This window comes from Oncorhynchus tshawytscha, unplaced genomic scaffold (assembly GCF_018296145.1).
Source record: "Oncorhynchus tshawytscha isolate Ot180627B unplaced genomic scaffold, Otsh_v2.0 Un_scaffold_10343_pilon_pilon, whole genome shotgun sequence".
In the NCBI taxonomy this organism is placed as follows: Eukaryota; Metazoa; Chordata; class Actinopteri; order Salmoniformes; family Salmonidae; genus Oncorhynchus; species Oncorhynchus tshawytscha.
Genome location: NW_024609784.1, coordinates 234,555 through 253,787, shown reverse-complemented (window position 1 = coordinate 253,787; position 19,233 = coordinate 234,555). Strand labels below are relative to the sequence as shown.

Below are 19,233 nucleotides of genomic sequence, written 5' to 3'. Positions count from 1 at the left end.
CATGTTTGCTTAATAATGAGCAATGGTGTTGGCAAAAGCACAAACAAGTCTGGGACCAGGCTCACCAACCACTGACAGCAGAACTCATAACGCAAGAGCTTATGAAGGTTGAAGAGCGGTGTCTAAAATCATCTCATTTGGCCTAACAGGAAAATCAATTCTACAAATACAGAATAAGAGATTATCATATACTTGTTTTATTGAGTTTTTAGAAGTAGCAACACCAAATTACAAAGAATGCAGCCCAACACACAGTTCTCCTAAACATCACAATGCTATGTCACTGTTCAGCAGTCCTCTAGGCCCATTTCTGCAACACTTGACGCCTGTAGCAGCACACGACAACAATGTTCATTTAATCATGAACTAAAACTTTCAGTGCCTTTTCTCAAAGCCTGCAGGTATATAGCTTAATACCTTGTTAATCATTTATAATAAGGACTATAAAAAAAAGCTTTTAATAGTATGCATGTTTTTTTTAATGAGTATACATTAACAGACTAAGTCAGCATCATTATGAAACATTACTAGCCTTCCAATGCATTAACTGCATCATAAGCCATTATACTCGCAGTCTTCATAAAGTAGAGTGCTTACTGTACATATTAACATGGACAGGTGTTGGTGGAAAGCAGTACAAGTTGTTCTGAGGATTAGGACAAGAGGAGGAATCTGTGGTGTCGGGATAAACCAGGTGAACCACATTCTGTGCACATCTTACAAACAGTTGCTAAACAACATTGAAGAACGGGCCTCGGTCACAGGCTAACTAGGTAACACTGGGGCATTGGGTGTCTCATATAGGCAGACACCTTTACTGTATACAGTCTCCTCTACTGAGGACAGAGGCATTCCATATTCATTTCATCAAAACTATGAGGAAGATTCATCTCTGTGAGGAATTGGGGATATTCTATCAATATCCCAAATACATCTTTAGACAAACCCATGTCCTGACAAACCTGGCGTCCTTCACGCCAGTGAACTGCATACCTCGTTTGAATGCAGCAATAGTGAATATTGTCCATTGTCCAAGCTTTTCCAAGGTTAGCCCTTGTTCTTTTTCTTCTTGTCATGGGCGGGTTTGGTCTGTGGGACAGGGTTAACAGAGGGAGCTCCTAGCTTCTTGGTCTTGGCTTTCCTTACCTTGGCCTTGATGGCCTCAATGTTGATTTTGGCTTCTGAGGGAGCTAGAAACAAACATGGTAAAAGAAACACATTAAACAGCTAGCTGTGGCTGTGTGGGAGTATGTGCTCAGGCAATGCTTCATTTAACCAGTCAGTTAATGATCATAATTACATTTGTAAAGTGATTTTCATTATAGAATAATCATTTCAAAGTGCATAAAATCATTTTATTATAATTGAGAATAGAATGTTTCTGAACACCTCTATATTCATATGGAGTATAATATTTGTGTGCCTAACTTTCGCACTCATTACTATTCACGATTCATTCAGGGTTATCCGTAATCACGGTAGCATCCACATTATCCATATCATGAAAGCAACAACCAAAGTCTAGGAGGAAGGGTAGGCCAGCTGATAAAGATGAGTCTTAAGGCCTGCTTTAAAAAGCCCCAAGAATGTGAGGAAGAGAGTTTCAAAAGATCTGTGAGTGGGTGGAAAGGGCCTGGTTGCCTAACTGGTGTGGGACATGAAGCAGTCTGGCAAGGCTTGAAGGAAGTGGGTGGAAAGGTCAGGTGGAGAGAAGGTAGTTAAGAACATAATTATTCAAATGACTCACTGTACCTTTGTTGGTCTTCTTCATAACAGGTTTCTCCTTAGGAGGAATAAAGGCCCTGTTTCGCTCCTCTTGCCTCTTAGACAACACCTCGGCTTGTTTCACCTTGGAAACACAGACACAATCAGGCATAGGACAAATGGATTTGTCACAGTAAATCCTGTTGTGTGTCTTTTGAAGGTCATTAGTTTCTCATGCAATGCTATACAAACAGTAACTGGTGCATAGCTATCAAGTCCAGTGATGGTTGCGACACCTAAGGACAAAGCTGTGTCAAGTAACAGCCACGTGATAACAGCCACGTGATAACAGCCACGTGATAACAGCCACGTGATAACAGCCAAGTGATATCCATGGTTACCTTTATCTCCTCCATCTTCTTCCTCTTCTTAACACTCTCTCGAAGGAAGAACTCTCCCGTTGCCAGTTCCTTGTCAATCTAGACCACCAGGAAACACAACACAGTGAACCCAGGAACATGGGTATGAACAAGCCTAGTGATAGGTTTAGTGATGGATGGGTTATATCAAGTAGTTATAGACCAAGTCATCTGTTGATGTTAGGCTCTATGGCTGTTGTATGTTATAGTACAAGGATGATTCAAAAAGAAGAACTTCTAAGCAATTTGCGGGCCGGAAAAGGGGCAGTTTAAAATATATTCACAAGACGTTCAAGAGTGGCCTGGAGTAATAATTTCCAGGCTTGGAGTAATAATTTCCAGGCCACACTTGAACTTCTAAAACTAAATAAAAATTATGTAGAAATAATGAACTAATAAAAATATATATATATATATATATTTTATATAAAGTGCCCTTTTTCCAGCTCGCAAATTGCTTTTGACTTACAAATCTGTGCCTTCCGCTGAATTTTGAAATCCCTATGTGGGCCTGGAGCCAAAGTTATTACACACCCGTTACAGTATGCGGAAGAGGACTTGTCAATGTCCTGTGTTATCTTGAAACTGAACTTTAAAAATATATATTTTTTATTGTACTGTGCTTGCACTTTGTATGCTACGTTTGATGTGCCATCTACATGAAGATTAGTATACTGGGCTGACATGTTGTATGACACAGGAACCGATACAAATAAATACATCATGCCTGCATGGTGGTTCTGACCCACTAACCTGGCTCTCAGGCTGCTGCGGGGGGTGGTGGTTCTGACCCACTAACCTGGCTCTCAGGCTGCTGCGGGGGGTGGTGGTTCTGACCCACTAACCTGGCTCTCAGGCTGCTGCGGGGGTGGTGGTTCTGACCCACTAACCTGGCTCTCAGGCTGCTGGGGGGGAGGCAGTTCTGACCCACTAACCTGGCTCTCAGGCTGCTGACCCACTAACCTGGGGCTGCTGCGGGGGAGGCGGTTCTGACCCACTAACCTGGCTCTCAGGCTGCTGCGGGGGGGGAGGCGGTTCTGACCCACTAACCTGGCTCTCAGGCTGCTGCGGGGGGAGGCGGTTCTGACCCACTAACCTGGCTCTCAGGCTGCTGCTGGGGGGTGGCGGTTCTGACCCACTAACCTGGCTCTCAGGCTGCTGCGGGGGGGAGGCGGTTCTGACCCACTAACCTGGCTCTCAGGCTGCTGCGGGGGGAGGCGGTTCTGACCCACTAACCTGGCTCTCAGGCTGCTGCGGGGGGTTCTGACCCACTAACCTGGCTCTCAGGCTGCTGCGGGGGAGGCGGTTCTGACCCACTAACCTGGCTCTCAGGCTGCTGCGGGGGGAGGCGGTTCTGACCCACTAACCTGGCTCTCAGGCTGCTGCGGGGGGAAAGGCGTGTACTCCTTCTTTGTCGTCTTTTTCTTAGGCTCCTTGCGCTTGGTCAGGTTCTTGTGTCGGAAGTTGGGTAGGAATCGCTCCCAGCTCTGCAGCCGCAGCTCGGGGTCCTTGGACAGCTCGCGCTTGATCATGAGCGTCTGCGGTCGACCCCAATCGAACGGTCGCAAGAGGAAAGAGGGAGAAACGTGTTGGAAGAATTAACTTGGATTATTGAAACTGAGGGCGGTTGAAGTCAGACGACATGCTGGTAACTACATGGCAAAGCTCCAGAAATGATGCAGTAGTTCAAGCCAGTTCCTTCATTAAAAAGGGGCAATCTGCAATTGCTACATCCATTTTTGTACTTATAATATATATATATATATATATCCCTTGTTCTTTTTCTTCTTGTCATACACACCCATTGATTCTTGAAGAGTATAATTCGGCAGAACCCAAAATATAAGATTGTTTGTAAACAATGTCATTGTAAACAAACAAGGTGTAGCTTCAACAAAAATCTTTAAACTATAATTTTGATATTTTGGATCAGTCCTTGCATCCACAGCCGTCTATGAGTTTGAGTGGTTACATTTCTCAAAGGCCCATCCCTCATGGGATTTAAAGGATTGCTCCTTTAAGTCCCTTGAGCCACAGCATTAAAGAAGCAACACCTCACATTTTTGATTTCTTTGACTGCTTAGAAAGCTTAAGTATGGCTTCCTTCCTGACCATATTAAAAAAAACATCCGCTACAAGGACAACTAACAAGTGTTGTTTTGCGAAGATTTTGGTTATTGTTGACAACCGTGTACGAGAGCCAATCGGAATAAAGGAATTTGTAAACAACTGTCCAAACACATTAAAAAAATTGAAAATAAGTTATGACGGATAGAATAAGTCAGTCTGAAGCATGTTGTTCTCAGCTGTCAAGGAACTTCAAACTTCCCCTTTTGGGATCATGGTAAGTTCAAGTCATCTATTCTAAAGGACTCCAGTTTGTTTTGGACTTCCTCTGTGGCGTCAACAAAAACCCCACATCCTCTTACATAGAACAGTGTCAGTTGCTTTAAGTTTACCACGAACCATGACAAAGTACCACATAGACCACCTTCTCCTCCAAATTGGATGTGGAGGAGAAAGGTATCAATTACCTTGATGTTGTAGATGGGGTGGATGTTCTTCATGGTATCCAACACCACTTTCCGTACCTACATATGAAAAATAATATTTTAGCAGATAATAATTGAGTCACATAGAGCACAAAAAAAAATACAATTGTTGCTCATCCAGGGAAGTTTAATATACTTTTTCCCCCCAATTTCGTGATATCCAATTGGTAGTTAGTCTTGTCCCATCGCTGCAACTCCCCTATGGACTCGGGAGAGGCGAAGGTCGAGAGCCATGCATCCTCCGAAACACGACCCTGCCAAGCCGCACTACTTCTTGACACACTGCTCGCTTAATGCCGGAAGCCAGCCGCACCAATGTGTCAGAAAAACACTGTACAGCTCGCGACCGGAGTCAGCTTGCAGGCGCCTGGCCCGCCACAAGGAGTTGCTAGAGCGCGACGGGAAAAGGAAACCCTCCCCTAACCCGGACGACGCTGGGCCACATTCTCATTTACAGCAACAACCTGCGGAATAGTAACAGGGGAGAGAAATTAGTCAATTGGAGGCTGGGGATGATTAGGTGGCCATGATGGTATTAGGGCCAGATTGGGAATTTAGCCAGGACACCGGGGTTCACCCTTACTCTTATGATAACTGCCATGGGATCTTTAGTGACCACAGAGAGCCAGGACACCTGTTTTATGTCCCAATCCAAAAGACGGCACCCTACACAGGGCAATGTCCCCAATCACTGCCCTGGGGCATTGGGATAAAAAACAATGTAAACTAGAGAAAAGAGTGCCTCCTACTGGCCTTCCAACACCACTTCCAGCAGAATCTGGTCTCCCATCCAGGGACCGACCAGGAACAACCCTGCTTAGCTTCCAAGGCAATAGTGATAGTATGCATCTGAAAGGGATTTATTACCATCAATTGCAAAATTTGTACGGCCTAATCTCCCTATGGAGAGGGGGGGGGATCTAAACCAATTCAATAAATTATTTGTTGCCATAGCAGAAATAGGCACCTGATGAATTCAACAGGCTTATTTCAGTGGTTCCAGTGCGTGGTTAAGGGAGAGAGCAGCATAGTGCTCAGTAGGGAGAAAGCATTTAGAAACGTAATGAAATGGAGAGGTACTACCTAAAAACACATATTTGCCTTACAAAATGTTTTGCTATGGTGTACCCTACTGAACATGGTCCTGATTGAGGAAATCAGCGCTTACCTCTTTGAGGCCGTTGAAGGGTCCCAGGGCTGACACAGTGTTCCCCTGCACCATGACGTAGCAATTGGTGAGCAGCTCCAATGCCTGAGTGGGAAACAGGTTAGATAAATGCCTGTAAGAGGGAGGTTGAATGTGTTCCACGGAGAGCAATCTCCATCCGCCGACAGTACCGCTACTACTGAACACCTGCACTGCCTCTCCGCACCTTAGCACAGACATACTTGCTGATACCAGACTTTTTTACTACTGCACAATTGAAACACTTGCCCTCCAATCCCCCCTTTCTCTGATACATGTGTAAATTGTAAATATCTGACTATAAATTGGGCCTTCCTGTATTATACTTACGCTAAATTGTTTATTCTATTCTACTGAGCCATTTACATTGTTTGTATTCTGATCTTTTATTATTGTTGTTGTTGTTATTGTTGTTGCACTGTCGTGAAGGAACCTGCAAGTAAGCATTTCATTGGATGCTGTATACCATGTGTATCCTGTTCTATATACCATGTGTATCCTGTGCTATATACCATGTGTATCCTGTGCTATATACCATGTGTATCCTGTGTGCTATATACCATGTGTATCCTGTGCTATATACCATGTGTATCCTGTGCTGTATACCATATCCATGTGTATCCATGTGTATCCTGTGCTGTATACCATGTGTATCCTGTGTGCTATATACCATGTGTATCCTGTGTGCTGTATACCATGTGTATCCTGTGCTATATACCATGTGTATCCTGTGCTATATACCATGTGTATCCTGTGCTATATACCATGTGTATCATGTGCTGTATACCATGTGTATCCTGTGCTGTATACCATGTGTATCCTGTGTGCTATATACCATGTGTATCCTGTGTGCTATATACCATGTGTATCCTGTGTGCTATATACCATGTGTATCCTGTGCTATATACCATGTGTATCCTGTGTGCTATATACCATGTGTATCCTGTGTGCTATATACCATGTGTATCCATATACCATGTGTATCCTGTGCTATATACCATGTGTATCCTGTGTGCTATATACCATGTGTATCCTGTGTGCTATATACCATGTGTATCCTGTGTGCTATATACCATGTGTATCCTGTGCTGTATACCATGTGTATCCTGTGCTGTGTATCCTGTGCTGTATACCATGTGTATCCTGTGCTATATACCATGTGTATCCTGTGCTATATACCATGTGTATCCTGTGCTATATACCATGTGTATCCTGTGCTATATACCATGTGTATCCTGTGTGCTATATACCATGTGTATCCTGTGTGCTGTATACCATGTGTATCCTGTGCTGTATACCATGTGTATCCTGTGTGCTATATACCATGTGTATCCTGTGTGCTATATACCATGTGTATCCTGTGTGCTGTATACCATGTGTATCCTGTGCTGTATACCATGTGTATCCTGTGCTGTATACCATGTGTATCCTGTGCTGTATACCATGTGTATCCTGTGCTGTATACCATGTGTATCCTGTGCTATATACCATGTGTATCCTGTGCTGTATACCATGTGTATCCTGTGCTATATACCATGTGTATCCTGTGTGCTATATACCATGTGTATCCTGTGCTATATACCATGTGTATCCTGTGTGCTATATACCATGTGTATCCTGTGTGCTATATACCATGTGTATCCTGTGTGCTATATACCATGTGTATCCTGTGTGCTGTATACCATGTGTATCCTGTGCTATATACCATGTGTATCCTGTGCTATATACCATGTGTATCCTGTGCTATATACCATGTGTATCCTGTGCTATATACCATGTGTATCCTGTGCTATATACCATGTGTATCCTGTGCTATATACCATGTGTATCCTGTGCTATATACCATGTGTATCCTGTGCTATATACCATGTGTATCCTGTGCTATATACCATGTGTATCCTGTGTGCTGTATACCATGTGTATCCTGTGTGCTATATACCATGTGTATCCTGTGTGCTGTATACCATGTGTATCCTGTGTGCTATATACCATGTGTATCCTGTGCTATATACCATGTGTATCCTGTGCTATATACCATGTGTATCCTGTGCTATATACCATGTGTATCCTGTGCTATATACCATGTGTATCCTGTGCTATATACCATGTGTATCCTGTGTATCTGTATACCATGTGTATCCTGTGCTATATACCATTGTATCCTGTGTGCTATATACCATGTGTATCCTGTGTGCTATATACCATGTGTATCCTGTGCTATATACCATGTGTATCCTGTGTGCTATATACCATGTGTATCCTGTGTGCTATATACCATGTGTATCCTGTGCTGTATACCATGTGTATCCTGTGCTGTATACCATGTGTATCCTGTGCTGTATACCATGTGTATCCTGTGCTGTATACCATGTGTATCCTGTGCTATATACCATGTGTATCCTGTGCTATATACCATGTGTATCCTGTGTGCTATATACCATGTGTATCCTGTGCTATATACCATGTGTATCCTGTGCTGTATACCATGTGTATCCTGTGCTGTATACCATGTGTATCCTGTGCTGTATACCATGTGTATCCTGTGCTGTATACCATGTGTATCCTGTGCTATATACCATGTGTATCCTGTGCTATATACCATGTGTATCCTGTGCTATATACCATGTGTATCCTGTGCTATATACCATGTGTATCCTGTGCTATATACCATGTGTATCCTGTGTGCTATATACCATGTGTATCCTGTGTGCTATATACCATGTGTATCCTGTGCTATATACCATGTGTATCCTGTGTGCTATATACCATGTGTATCCTGTGTGCTATATACCATGTGTATCCTGTGTGCTATATACCATGTGTATCCTGTGCTATATACCATGTGTATCCTGTGTGCTATATACCATGTGTATCCTGTGCTATATACCATGTGTATCCTGTGCTGTATACCATGTGTATCCTGTGCTGTATACCATGTGTATCCTGTGCTATATACCATGTGTATCCTGTGCTGTATACCATGTGTATCCTGTGCTGTATACCATGTGTATCCTGTGCTATATACCATGTGTATCCTGTGCTATATACCATGTGTATCCTGTGCTATATACCATGTGTATCCTGTGCTATATACCATGTGTATCCTGTGCTATATACCATGTGTATCCTGTGCTATATACCATGTGTATCCTGTGCTATATATCATGTGTATCCTGTGCTATATACCATGTGTATCCTGTGCTATATACCATGTGTATCCTGTGCTATATACCATGTGTATCCTGTGTGCTATATACCATGTGTATCCTGTGTGCTGTATACCATGTGTATCCTGTGTGCTATATACCATGTGTATCCTGTGTGCTATATACCATGTGTATCCTGTGTGCTATATACCATGTGTATCCTGTGTGCTATATACCATGTGTATCCTGTGTGCTATATACCATGTGTATCCTGTGTGCTATATACCATGTGTATCCTGTGCTGTATACCATGTGTATCCTGTGCTGTATACCATGTGTATCCTGTGCTGTATACCATGTGTATCCTGTGTGCTGTATACCATGTGTATCCTGTGCTGTATACCATGTGTATCCTGTGCTATATACCATGTGTATCCTGTGCTATATACCATGTGTATCCTGTGCTATATACCATGTGTATCCTGTGCTATATACCATGTGTATCCTGTGTGCTATATACCATGTGTATCCTGTGCTATATACCATGTGTATCCTGTGCTATATACCATGTGTATCCTGTGCTATATACCATGTGTATCCTGTGCTATATACCATGTGTATCCTGTGCTATATACCATGTGTATCCTGTGTGCTATATACCATGTGTATCCTGTGCTATATACCATGTGTATCCTGTGCTATATACCATGTGTATCCTGTGCTATATACCATGTGTATCCTGTGCTATATACCATGTGTATCCTGTGCTATATACCATGTGTATCCTGTGCTATATACCATGTGTATCCTGTGCTATATACCATGTGTATCCTGTGCTATATACCATGTGTATCCTGTGCTATATACCATGTGTATCCTGTGCTATATACCATGTGTATCCTGTGCTATATACCATGTGTATCCTGTGCTATATACCATGTGTATCCTGTGCTATATACCATGTGTATCCTGTGCTATATACCATGTGTATCCTGTGCTATATACCATGTGTATCCTGTGCTATATACCATGTGTATCCTGTGCTGTATACCATGTGTATCCTGTGCTATATACCATGTGTATCCTGTGCTATATACCATGTGTATCCTGTGCTATATACCATGTGTATCCTGTGCTATATACCATGTGTATCCTGTGTGCTATATACCATGTGTATCCTGTGTGCTATATACCATGTGTATCCTGTGTGCTGTATACCATGTGTATCCTGTGCTGTATACCATGTGTATCCTGTGTGCTATATACCATGTGTATCCTGTGTGCTATATACCATGTGTATCCTGTGTGCTATATACCATGTGTATCCTGTGCTATATACCATGTGTATCCTGTGCTGTATACCATGTGTATCCTGTGCTGTATACCATGTGTATCCTGTGCTATATACCATGTGTATCCTGTGTGTATATACCATGTGTATCCTGTGCTGTATACCATGTGTATCCTGTGCTATATACCATGTGTATCCTGTGTGCTATATATCCTGTGTGCTATATACATGTGTATCCTGTGTGCTATATACCATGTGTATCCTGTGTGCTATATACCATGTGTATCCTGTGTGCTATATACCATGTGTATCCTGTGTGCTGTATACCATGTGTATCCTGTGCTATATACCATGTGTATCCTGTGCTATATACCATGTGTATCCTGTGCTATATACCATGTGTATCCTGTGCTATATACCATGTGTATCCTGTGCTATATACCATGTGTATCCTGTGCTATATACCATGTGTATCCTGTGCTATATACCATGTGTATCCTGTGCTATATACCATGTGTATCCTGTGTGCTGTATACCATGTGTATCCTGTGTGCTATATACCATGTGTATCCTGTGTGCTGTATACCATGTGTATCCTGTGTGCTATATACCATGTGTATCCTGTGCTATATACCATGTGTATCCTGTGCTATATACCATGTGTATCCTGTGCTATATACCATGTGTATCCTGTGCTCCTGTGCTATATACCATGTGTATCCTGTGCTGTGTATCCTGTGCTATATACCATGTGTATCCATGTGTATCTGTATATATACCATGTGTATCCTGTGCTATATACCATGTGTATCCTGTGCTATATACCATGTGTATCCTGTGCTATATACCATGTGTATCCTGTGCTATATACCATGTGTATCCTGTGTGCTGTATACCATGTGTATCCTGTGCTATATACCATGTGTATCCTGTGCTATATACCATGTGTATCCTGTGTGCTGTATACCATGTGTATCCTGTGCTATATACCATGTGTATCCTGTGCTATATACCATGTGTATCCTGTGTGCTGTATACCATGTGTATCCTGTGTGCTGTATACCATGTGTATCCTGTGTGCTGTATACCATGTGTATCCTGTGCTGCTATACCATGTGTATCCTGTATACCATGTGTATCCTGTATACCATGTGTATCCTGTGTGCTGTATACCATGTGTATCCTGTGCTGTATACCATGTGTATCCTGTGCTATATACCATGTGTATCCTGTGCTATATACCATGTGTATCCTGTGCTATATACCATGTGTATCCTGTGCTATATACCATGTGTATCCTGTGTGCTATATACCATGTGTATCCTGTGCTATATACCATGTGTATCCTGTGTGCTATATACCATGTGTATCCTGTGCTATATACCATGTGTATCCTGTGCTATATACCATGTGTATCCTGTGCTATATACCATGTGTATCCTGTGCTATATACATGTGTATCCTGTGCTATATACCATGTGTATCCATGTGTATCCTGTGCTATATACCATGTGTATCCTGTGTGCTATATACCATGTGTATCCTGTGCTATATACCATGTGTATCCTGTGCTATATACCATGTGTATCCTGTGCTATATACCATGTGTATCCTGTGCTATATACCATGTGTATCCTGTGCTATATACCATGTGTATCCTGTGCTATATACCATGTGTATCCTGTGCTATATACCATGTGTATCCTGTGCTATATACCATGTGTATCCTGTGCTATATACCATGTGTATCCTGTGCTATATACCATGTGTATCCTGTGCTATATACCATGTGTATCCTGTGCTATATACCATGTGTATCCTGTGCTATATACCATGTGTATCCTGTGCTATATACCATGTGTATCCTGTGCTATATACCATGTGTATCCTGTGCTATATACCATGTGTATCCTGTGCTATATACCATGTGTATCCTGTGCTATATACCATGTGTATCCTGTGCTATATACCATGTGTATCCTGTGCTATATACCATGTGTATATACCATGTGTCCCTGTGTGCTATATACCATGTGTATCCTGTGCTATATACCATGTGTATCCTGTGCTATATACCATGTGTATCCTGTGTGCTATATACCATGTGTATCCTGTGTGCTATATACCATGTGTATCCTGTGTGCTATATACCATGTGTATCCTGTGCTATATACCATGTGTATCCTGTGTGCTATATACCATGTGTATCCTGTGTGCTATATACCATGTGTATCCTGTGCTATATACCATGTGTATCCTGTGCTATATACCATGTGTATCCTGTGCTATATACCATGTGTATCCTGTGCTATATACCATGTGTATCCATGTGTATCCTGTGTGCTATATACCATGTGTATCCTGTGTGCTGTATACCATGTGTATCCTGTGTGCTATATACCATGTGTATCCTGTGTGCTATATACCATGTGTATCCTGTGCTATATACCATGTGTATCCTGTGCTATATACCATGTGTATCCTGTGCTATACCATGTGTATCCTGTGCTATATACCATGTGTATCCTGTGCTGTATACCATGTGTATCCTGTGCTATATACCATGTGTATCCTGTGTGCTATATACCATGTGTATCCTGTGCTATATACCATGTGTATCCTGTGCTATATACCATGTGTATCCTGTGCTATATACCATGTGTATCCTGTGCTATATACCATGTGTATCCTGTGCTATATACCATGTACCATGTATACCATGTGTATCCTGTGTGCTGTATACCATGTGTATCCTGTGCTATATACCATGTGTGCTATATACCATGTGTATCCTGTGTGCTATATACCATGTGTATCCTGTGTGCTGTATACCATGTGTATCCTGTGTGCTGTATACCATGTGTATCCTGTGTGCTGTATACCATGTGTATCCTGTGCTGTATACCATGTGTATCCTGTGCTATATACCATGTGTATCCTGTGCTATATACCATGTGTATCCTGTGTGCTGTATACCATGTGTATCCTGTGCTGTATACCATGTGTATCCTGTGCTGTATACCATGTGTATCCTGTGCTATATACCATGTGTATCCTGTGCTATATACCATGTGTGTATCCTGTGCTATATACCATGTGTATCCTGTGTGCTATATACCATGTGTATCCTGTGTGCTATATACCATGTGTATCCATGTGTATCCTGTGTGCTATATACCATGTGTATCCTGTGCTATATACCATGTGTATCCTGTGCTATATACCATGTGTATCCTGTGCTATATACCATGTGTATCCTGTGCTATATACCATGTGTATCCTGTGCTGTATACCATGTGTATCCTGTGCTATATACCATGTGTATCCTGTGCTATATACCATGTGTATCCTGTGCTATATACCATGTGTATCCTGTGCTATATACCATGTGTATCCTGTGCTATATACCATGTGTATCCTGTGCTATATACCATGCGTATCCTGTGCTATATACCATGTGTATCCTGTGCTATATACCATGTGTATCCTGTGCTATATACCATGTGTATCCTGTGCTATATACCATGTGTATCCTGTGTATCCTGTGTATCTGTATACCATGTGTATCCTGTGCTATATACCATGTGTATCCTGTGCTATATACCATGTGTATCCTGTGCTATATACCATGTGTATCCTGTGCTATATACCATGTGTATCCTGTGCTATATACCATGTGTATCCTGTGCTGTATACCATGTGTATCCTGTGCTATATACCATGTGTATCCTGTGCTATATACCATGTGTATCCTGTGCTATATACCATGTGTATCCTGTGCTATATACCATGTGTATCCTGTGCTATATACCATGTGTATCCTGTGCTATATACCATGTGTATCCTGTGTGCTGTATACCATGTGTATCCTGTACAGAAGACCAACAAAACTTTAAACTTCTTACTGCACAGAATAATTTCCCTCTCCATATCCCCTACAAGAGTAAATATACTTACTTTGAATAAGTGCTTTTACTTTTATATTTCTTTTGCACATTCTCTCCAGCTATATACTGTCCTCATTTTTTCTTCTACTTATTTGAATTCAATATTTTTGTTGTTGTAGCACTGTTGAGAGGAGAGCTTGCAAGTAAATGTATACACCCTGTGCATATGACAAAAACTTTGATTTGATGAGCTGACTGATTCTGAAACGTTGGGAGGTGTTAACACTATGCTGCCACCTAGTGATGCTAACATCTAAACACAAAACTACTATGTATCCCATTGAACGCTCTCCCTGGCTGCATGGTTGAACAAGACGCACCTTGAGTGTAGATCCTTTAGGTCCGATGAGTCTCTGCCTCCTCTTCACAAACCGTTCTCTGGTTCTGACCAGCGTGCCAATTTTGATGATGTCACACGCCATGTCATCCTCCAAAATACGCACGGCCTAAAGGCGGAAGACAGAAGAAAACATCAACCAAATGAAGATGCTTGTACTGGTTTCTTTCTATGGGGTAAGTATAGAGTTTCGACTATTCTTCCACATTATCAGGATCATTGTTGGAAGTTCAACTATGAATGGATGAACAAGAGAGCATGCCTACCTGCTCAAAAGGCACACTTCTGGCCAACAGCTTGATGAGGTCCCGTGCCCTCACAACGGCATATGGGTCAAAGGTCTTTTTGGTGGTGCAAACCGTGATGCTGCCCTCGATCAAATCCAGGGTGGCCTTGATGTGCTGTTGATGAGGAAGAAAAGCAGAACATCAATGCTTTGGACAATTTAAAGGCTGTGTGCCTAAATCTAGGAGAGGATCATTCATCCTCACATGGCTACATATCTGCATGTTCTCACACACCTATACACGGGCTGATAAGAATGGATCAACTCTTGTCAACATGTAACATTATTCTTAAAGCTGGAACCCTTAATGGTGAAACTACCTCGTCACATTGTGATCTTACAACAAAGAAGTTGCTGCAAACAAAAATGTCCCCCTGAGACATCATTGCACAGTCCAGTGGAGGCTGCTGATGGGAGGACAGCTCATAATGGCTGGAACAGAGTGAATGGAATCACACATGAAAACCATGTGTTTGATACTATTCCAATCCAGCCATTAACACAAGCCCATTCTCCCCAATGAAGGTGCCACCAACCTCCTGTGTTGCACACGCTATAGAACAGCAGAATACGTACTGCCATTTCTTACCACCGCTCGACACACCTCTCCTCTGTTTCATCCACAAAACAAAAACAATAACATAGGGGCTGGTCCAGACAGTGACACCACAGACAGATTAATGAGCCAGATATTTCACCGGATGTGTAAATGTGAAGCATCCGGTTGGCGTTGCTACTAGGGCTGGGCAGTATACCATATTTCATGATATACTGGTATTGATGCAGGGACCGGTTTGGGTTTTTACTTTATCTTCTATACCGAATGTTTGGTTTGTTAAATGTGATACACCATGTGTAATGTCAATTTTTATAATTCACTTCGCTACTTGAGTCATCTCGCTCCACTTTCTCTCCGTGCCACTTTCCACACAGACCTTGCCATGTCACTCAAGGAGCGCATTTGATGTTCCTCAACCACGAGACACTTGCCTTCAGTCTGCATGGTCAATGCAGCAATGTTGATGACAACAATGCTTTTCACTTTGCTTCTTAATAATAATCCACTAGCCTTCTATAATGACACTATTAGTTTGTGTTTCTTACATCAGCAAACAGCTAGTCTGTCTTTTCTTAGCAAGTTGCTCTAAATCTTGAGACGGTAATTGTTAGCCACTAATGCTAATAGCTAGCTAATAAAGATACTGAGTATGAGCAAATGTAGCTACCTAATACAGCCTGATAATACTAGTGATGGTGTAGACCTAAATCAGCATGTTGTTTGTGCAACAGTATCTTCTAAATCAAAGAGGAATATGCAAAGCAAGAATATGTTAGCTACATCAAGTAGCTAAGAGAACACATGAAATGTAGCCAAAGCTTATAGGGTCCCCTAGGAAACACTTACTAACAATTTAGTTCCTACCAGATCACAATAACTCCTACCGGGCATTTTAATTTGTTGTCATCTCAAACACTGTATTCAAAGTGCCCACTATTATAATCTAACTATAGAATTAGAATAGTCATTATATTTCCATGTTTCCAACAGTTTTGCTCTAATTCACAAGTCACATCACAATTGCAACATTTGGTTAAAAATACATCCTAGATTATTTGCCCATATCGTGCAGCCCTATGTGGCAGTGTGGAAATGATCTCAATTGAGCAGTGGTGTAAAGTACCTAAGTAAAAATTATTTCAAGTACTTCTTAAGTAAAACATACTTTCAAGTACTACTTAAGTAGTTTTTTGGTATCTGTCCTTTACAATTTTTTTTAAATTTTTGACAACATTTACTTTACCACATTCCTAAACAAAATACTGTACTTTTTACACCATACATTATCCCTGACACCTAAAAGTACTCGTTACATTTTGAATGCTTAGCAGGACAGAAAAATAGTCCAATTCACGCACTTTTCAAGAGAACATCCCTGGTCATCCACTACCTCAGATCTTGAGGACTCACTAAACACAAATGCTTTGTTTGTCAATTATGTCTGAGTGTTGGAGTGTGCCCTGGCTATCCATACATTTTTTTTAAACAAGAAAATGGTGCCATCTGGTTTGCTTAATATAAGGAATTTGAAATGATTTATACTTTTATTTTTGATAATTAAGTACATTATATCAATTACATTTCCTTTTGATACTTAAGTATATTTAAAACCAAATACTTTTAGACTTTTACTCAAGTAGTATTTTACTGGGTGACACTTTTACAAGTCATTTTCTATTAACGCAAACGCATCTATACTTTTACTCATGTATAACAATTGGGTACTTTTTCCACCACTGCAATTGAGTGCAGGAAATGCAGAAATAATAAGTGCTGAAATTTGTTTTGGTTGAAGTTGAATTGAACAGTATAAAACAATCAGAATGGAGACTCATCGAAATCACTTATAATGTATGTGTTGCCACCCTAGGATCACTCACTGCTCAAAGCAAATGTATAACTTTTATTATTCAAAAACTAAAAAGACTGTCACACCATACATTTTTTAAATTTAAATACCGTGATATATTTTGGCCATATTGCTACTCACTACCAAATATTGTGATGAGAGGAAGCCCACTGCCCGGCAGTGCGAGACGATGGGGTGAGATGGATTGAGGCCGACATTCTGCAAATTTTCTACTATTCCTAAATCATTTTTTAAACGTTTTAATTATATATGGCCATTGACTCTGGAATAGACCATATAACTGCCTTGTGGGCTTAGTTCAACTGCCCATCAGAGCCCAAAATACGTTTTTATACTCCAATAAACAATGGAGACACTATAGCCTCGAGGCATTGTACAAGCTATAACTTGATCTCATGGATGGTTAAATCCTTGCATTCATAGCTGTCTATGAATTTGAGTGGCTACATTTCTCCAGCAACGTCCCTCAGCTTTTAACCAAACCCGTATCAGAATGGACGCTTTGTTATTATTTCAACTGCATATTTCCCTTTTAATTTGCTTAACTTACTGAATCGCCTAATGCTTTTTGCACCAGTGGCCAGCATTCTTTCAGGTATGCCTCTCTATACTTCGGAAAGAGAGTGGCGAAACTGCTCTCCTCCAGTAGACCTTTGGGGTTGTCATCTTTTGTGAATGCTGGCTCCTTCCATCCATCGGGAACAGTGAAGAGTTGAGATTCATCCACTGAAAATACAAGATTATAAGCTAGGATATAACACACCTAACGTTATACTTAGCTTCATAACTAGGTAGGTAAATTGCATGCACGTTTTCCCATAGAACAAACGTTCTTTCACTGAGAACAAATTGGTAGCAGTCTTCAAGCAGTGCTCATACTAGCACCATAAATAAGCATGAGGCCGGGCGCGAGCTACACAAATCAAGGGAAATCAGGCTTCTGCTCAGATACATGTATCCAGAAACGTGGACTATTATTAAGAAATAATACATTTGTTTCTGATACTAGACAATACCGTTGTAATACCTTGGTTTGTATTCTTTTTCGACTTCTTCCCCGACCGCGTTTCATTCACGCTTCCTTCATTAGTGGAGGACGCCATTTTTGTTATGCCGGAAATACAGACCGGAACTGCGTAGTTTGGAACTAAGATGAGGGTTGCATTCAAAATTGCTGCGTTGCATTACGTGCTAAGAGCGTTCTTGAAACTATATCCCAATGTGTAAGAGTCTTTGCAAAATTGTGCCACAACAATCTTTTCGATCCTTACAATATTTGCTATTATTTAGCTATCCTTCATATTGATTTGTCGTTCCTATCACTACATTATTGGAGCGGCGGGTAGCCTAGAGCGTTGGGCCAGTAACCGAAAGATCGAATCCCAGAGCTAAGGTAAACATCTGTCGTTCTGCCCCTGTACAAGGCAGTTAACCCACTGTTCCTAGGCCGTCGTTGTAAATAATAACTTGTTCTTAGCTGACTTGCCTAGTTAAATTAAAAAACAATTTATAATAACACCCCTATCACTATATTATATAAATAACCATTTCTGACAGTATTTCCAAACTACGCAGTTCCGGTCTGTATTTCCGGCACTTATCTCCCTCACTAGCTTTAAGCACCAACTGTCAGAGCAGCTCACAGATTACTGCACCTGTACATAGCCCAAACAACTACCTCTGTCCCTACTGTATATAATTTATTTATTTATTTAGCTCCTTTGCACCCCATTATTTTTATTTCTACTTTGCACATTCTTCCATTGCAAATCTACCATTCCAGTGTTTTACTTGCTATATTGTATTTACTTTGCCACCATGGCCTTTTTTTTGCCTTTACCTCCCTTATCTCACCTCATTTGCTCACATCGTATATAGACTGTATGTTTGTTTTACTCCATGTGTAACTCTGTGTCGTTGTATGTGTCGAACTGCT

General features: G+C 41.3%; 1 protein-coding gene across 1 annotated transcript; it reads right to left on the bottom strand.

Moving 5' to 3' along the window:
- Positions 1–174: 174 nt before the first annotated feature.
- LOC112214988 (KRR1 small subunit processome component homolog) lies at positions 175–18,528 on the bottom strand. Its single transcript, XM_042318048.1, has 10 exons — positions 18,325–18,528; positions 17,848–18,023; positions 14,849–14,983; positions 14,566–14,691; positions 5,844–5,927; positions 4,658–4,714; positions 3,491–3,661; positions 2,106–2,183; positions 1,753–1,849; positions 175–1,190 (listed from the first exon to the last, which is right to left on the bottom strand). The coding sequence occupies exons 1-10, from the start codon at positions 18,398–18,400 to the stop codon at positions 1,048–1,050; spliced, it is 1,143 nt and encodes a 380-aa protein (XP_042173982.1). The 5' UTR covers positions 18,401–18,528; the 3' UTR covers positions 175–1,047.
- Positions 18,529–19,233: the final 705 nt, after the last annotated feature.

Bases quoted from the DNA above. Each gene is read 5' to 3' on its own strand.
- LOC112214988 (XM_042318048.1), bottom strand. From the start codon at position 18,400: ATGGCGTCCTCCACTAATGAAGGAAGCGTGAATGAAACGCGGTCGGGG. The intron at 14,984-17,847 runs GTAAGTTAAGCA...CCTCATCAACAG, and splicing joins AAAAAGCATTAGGCGATTCA to CACATCAAGGCCACCCTGGA. The intron at 5,928-14,565 runs GTGCGTCTTGTT...TTTCCCACTCAG, and splicing joins CTAAAGGATCTACACTCAAG to GCATTGGAGCTGCTCACCAA.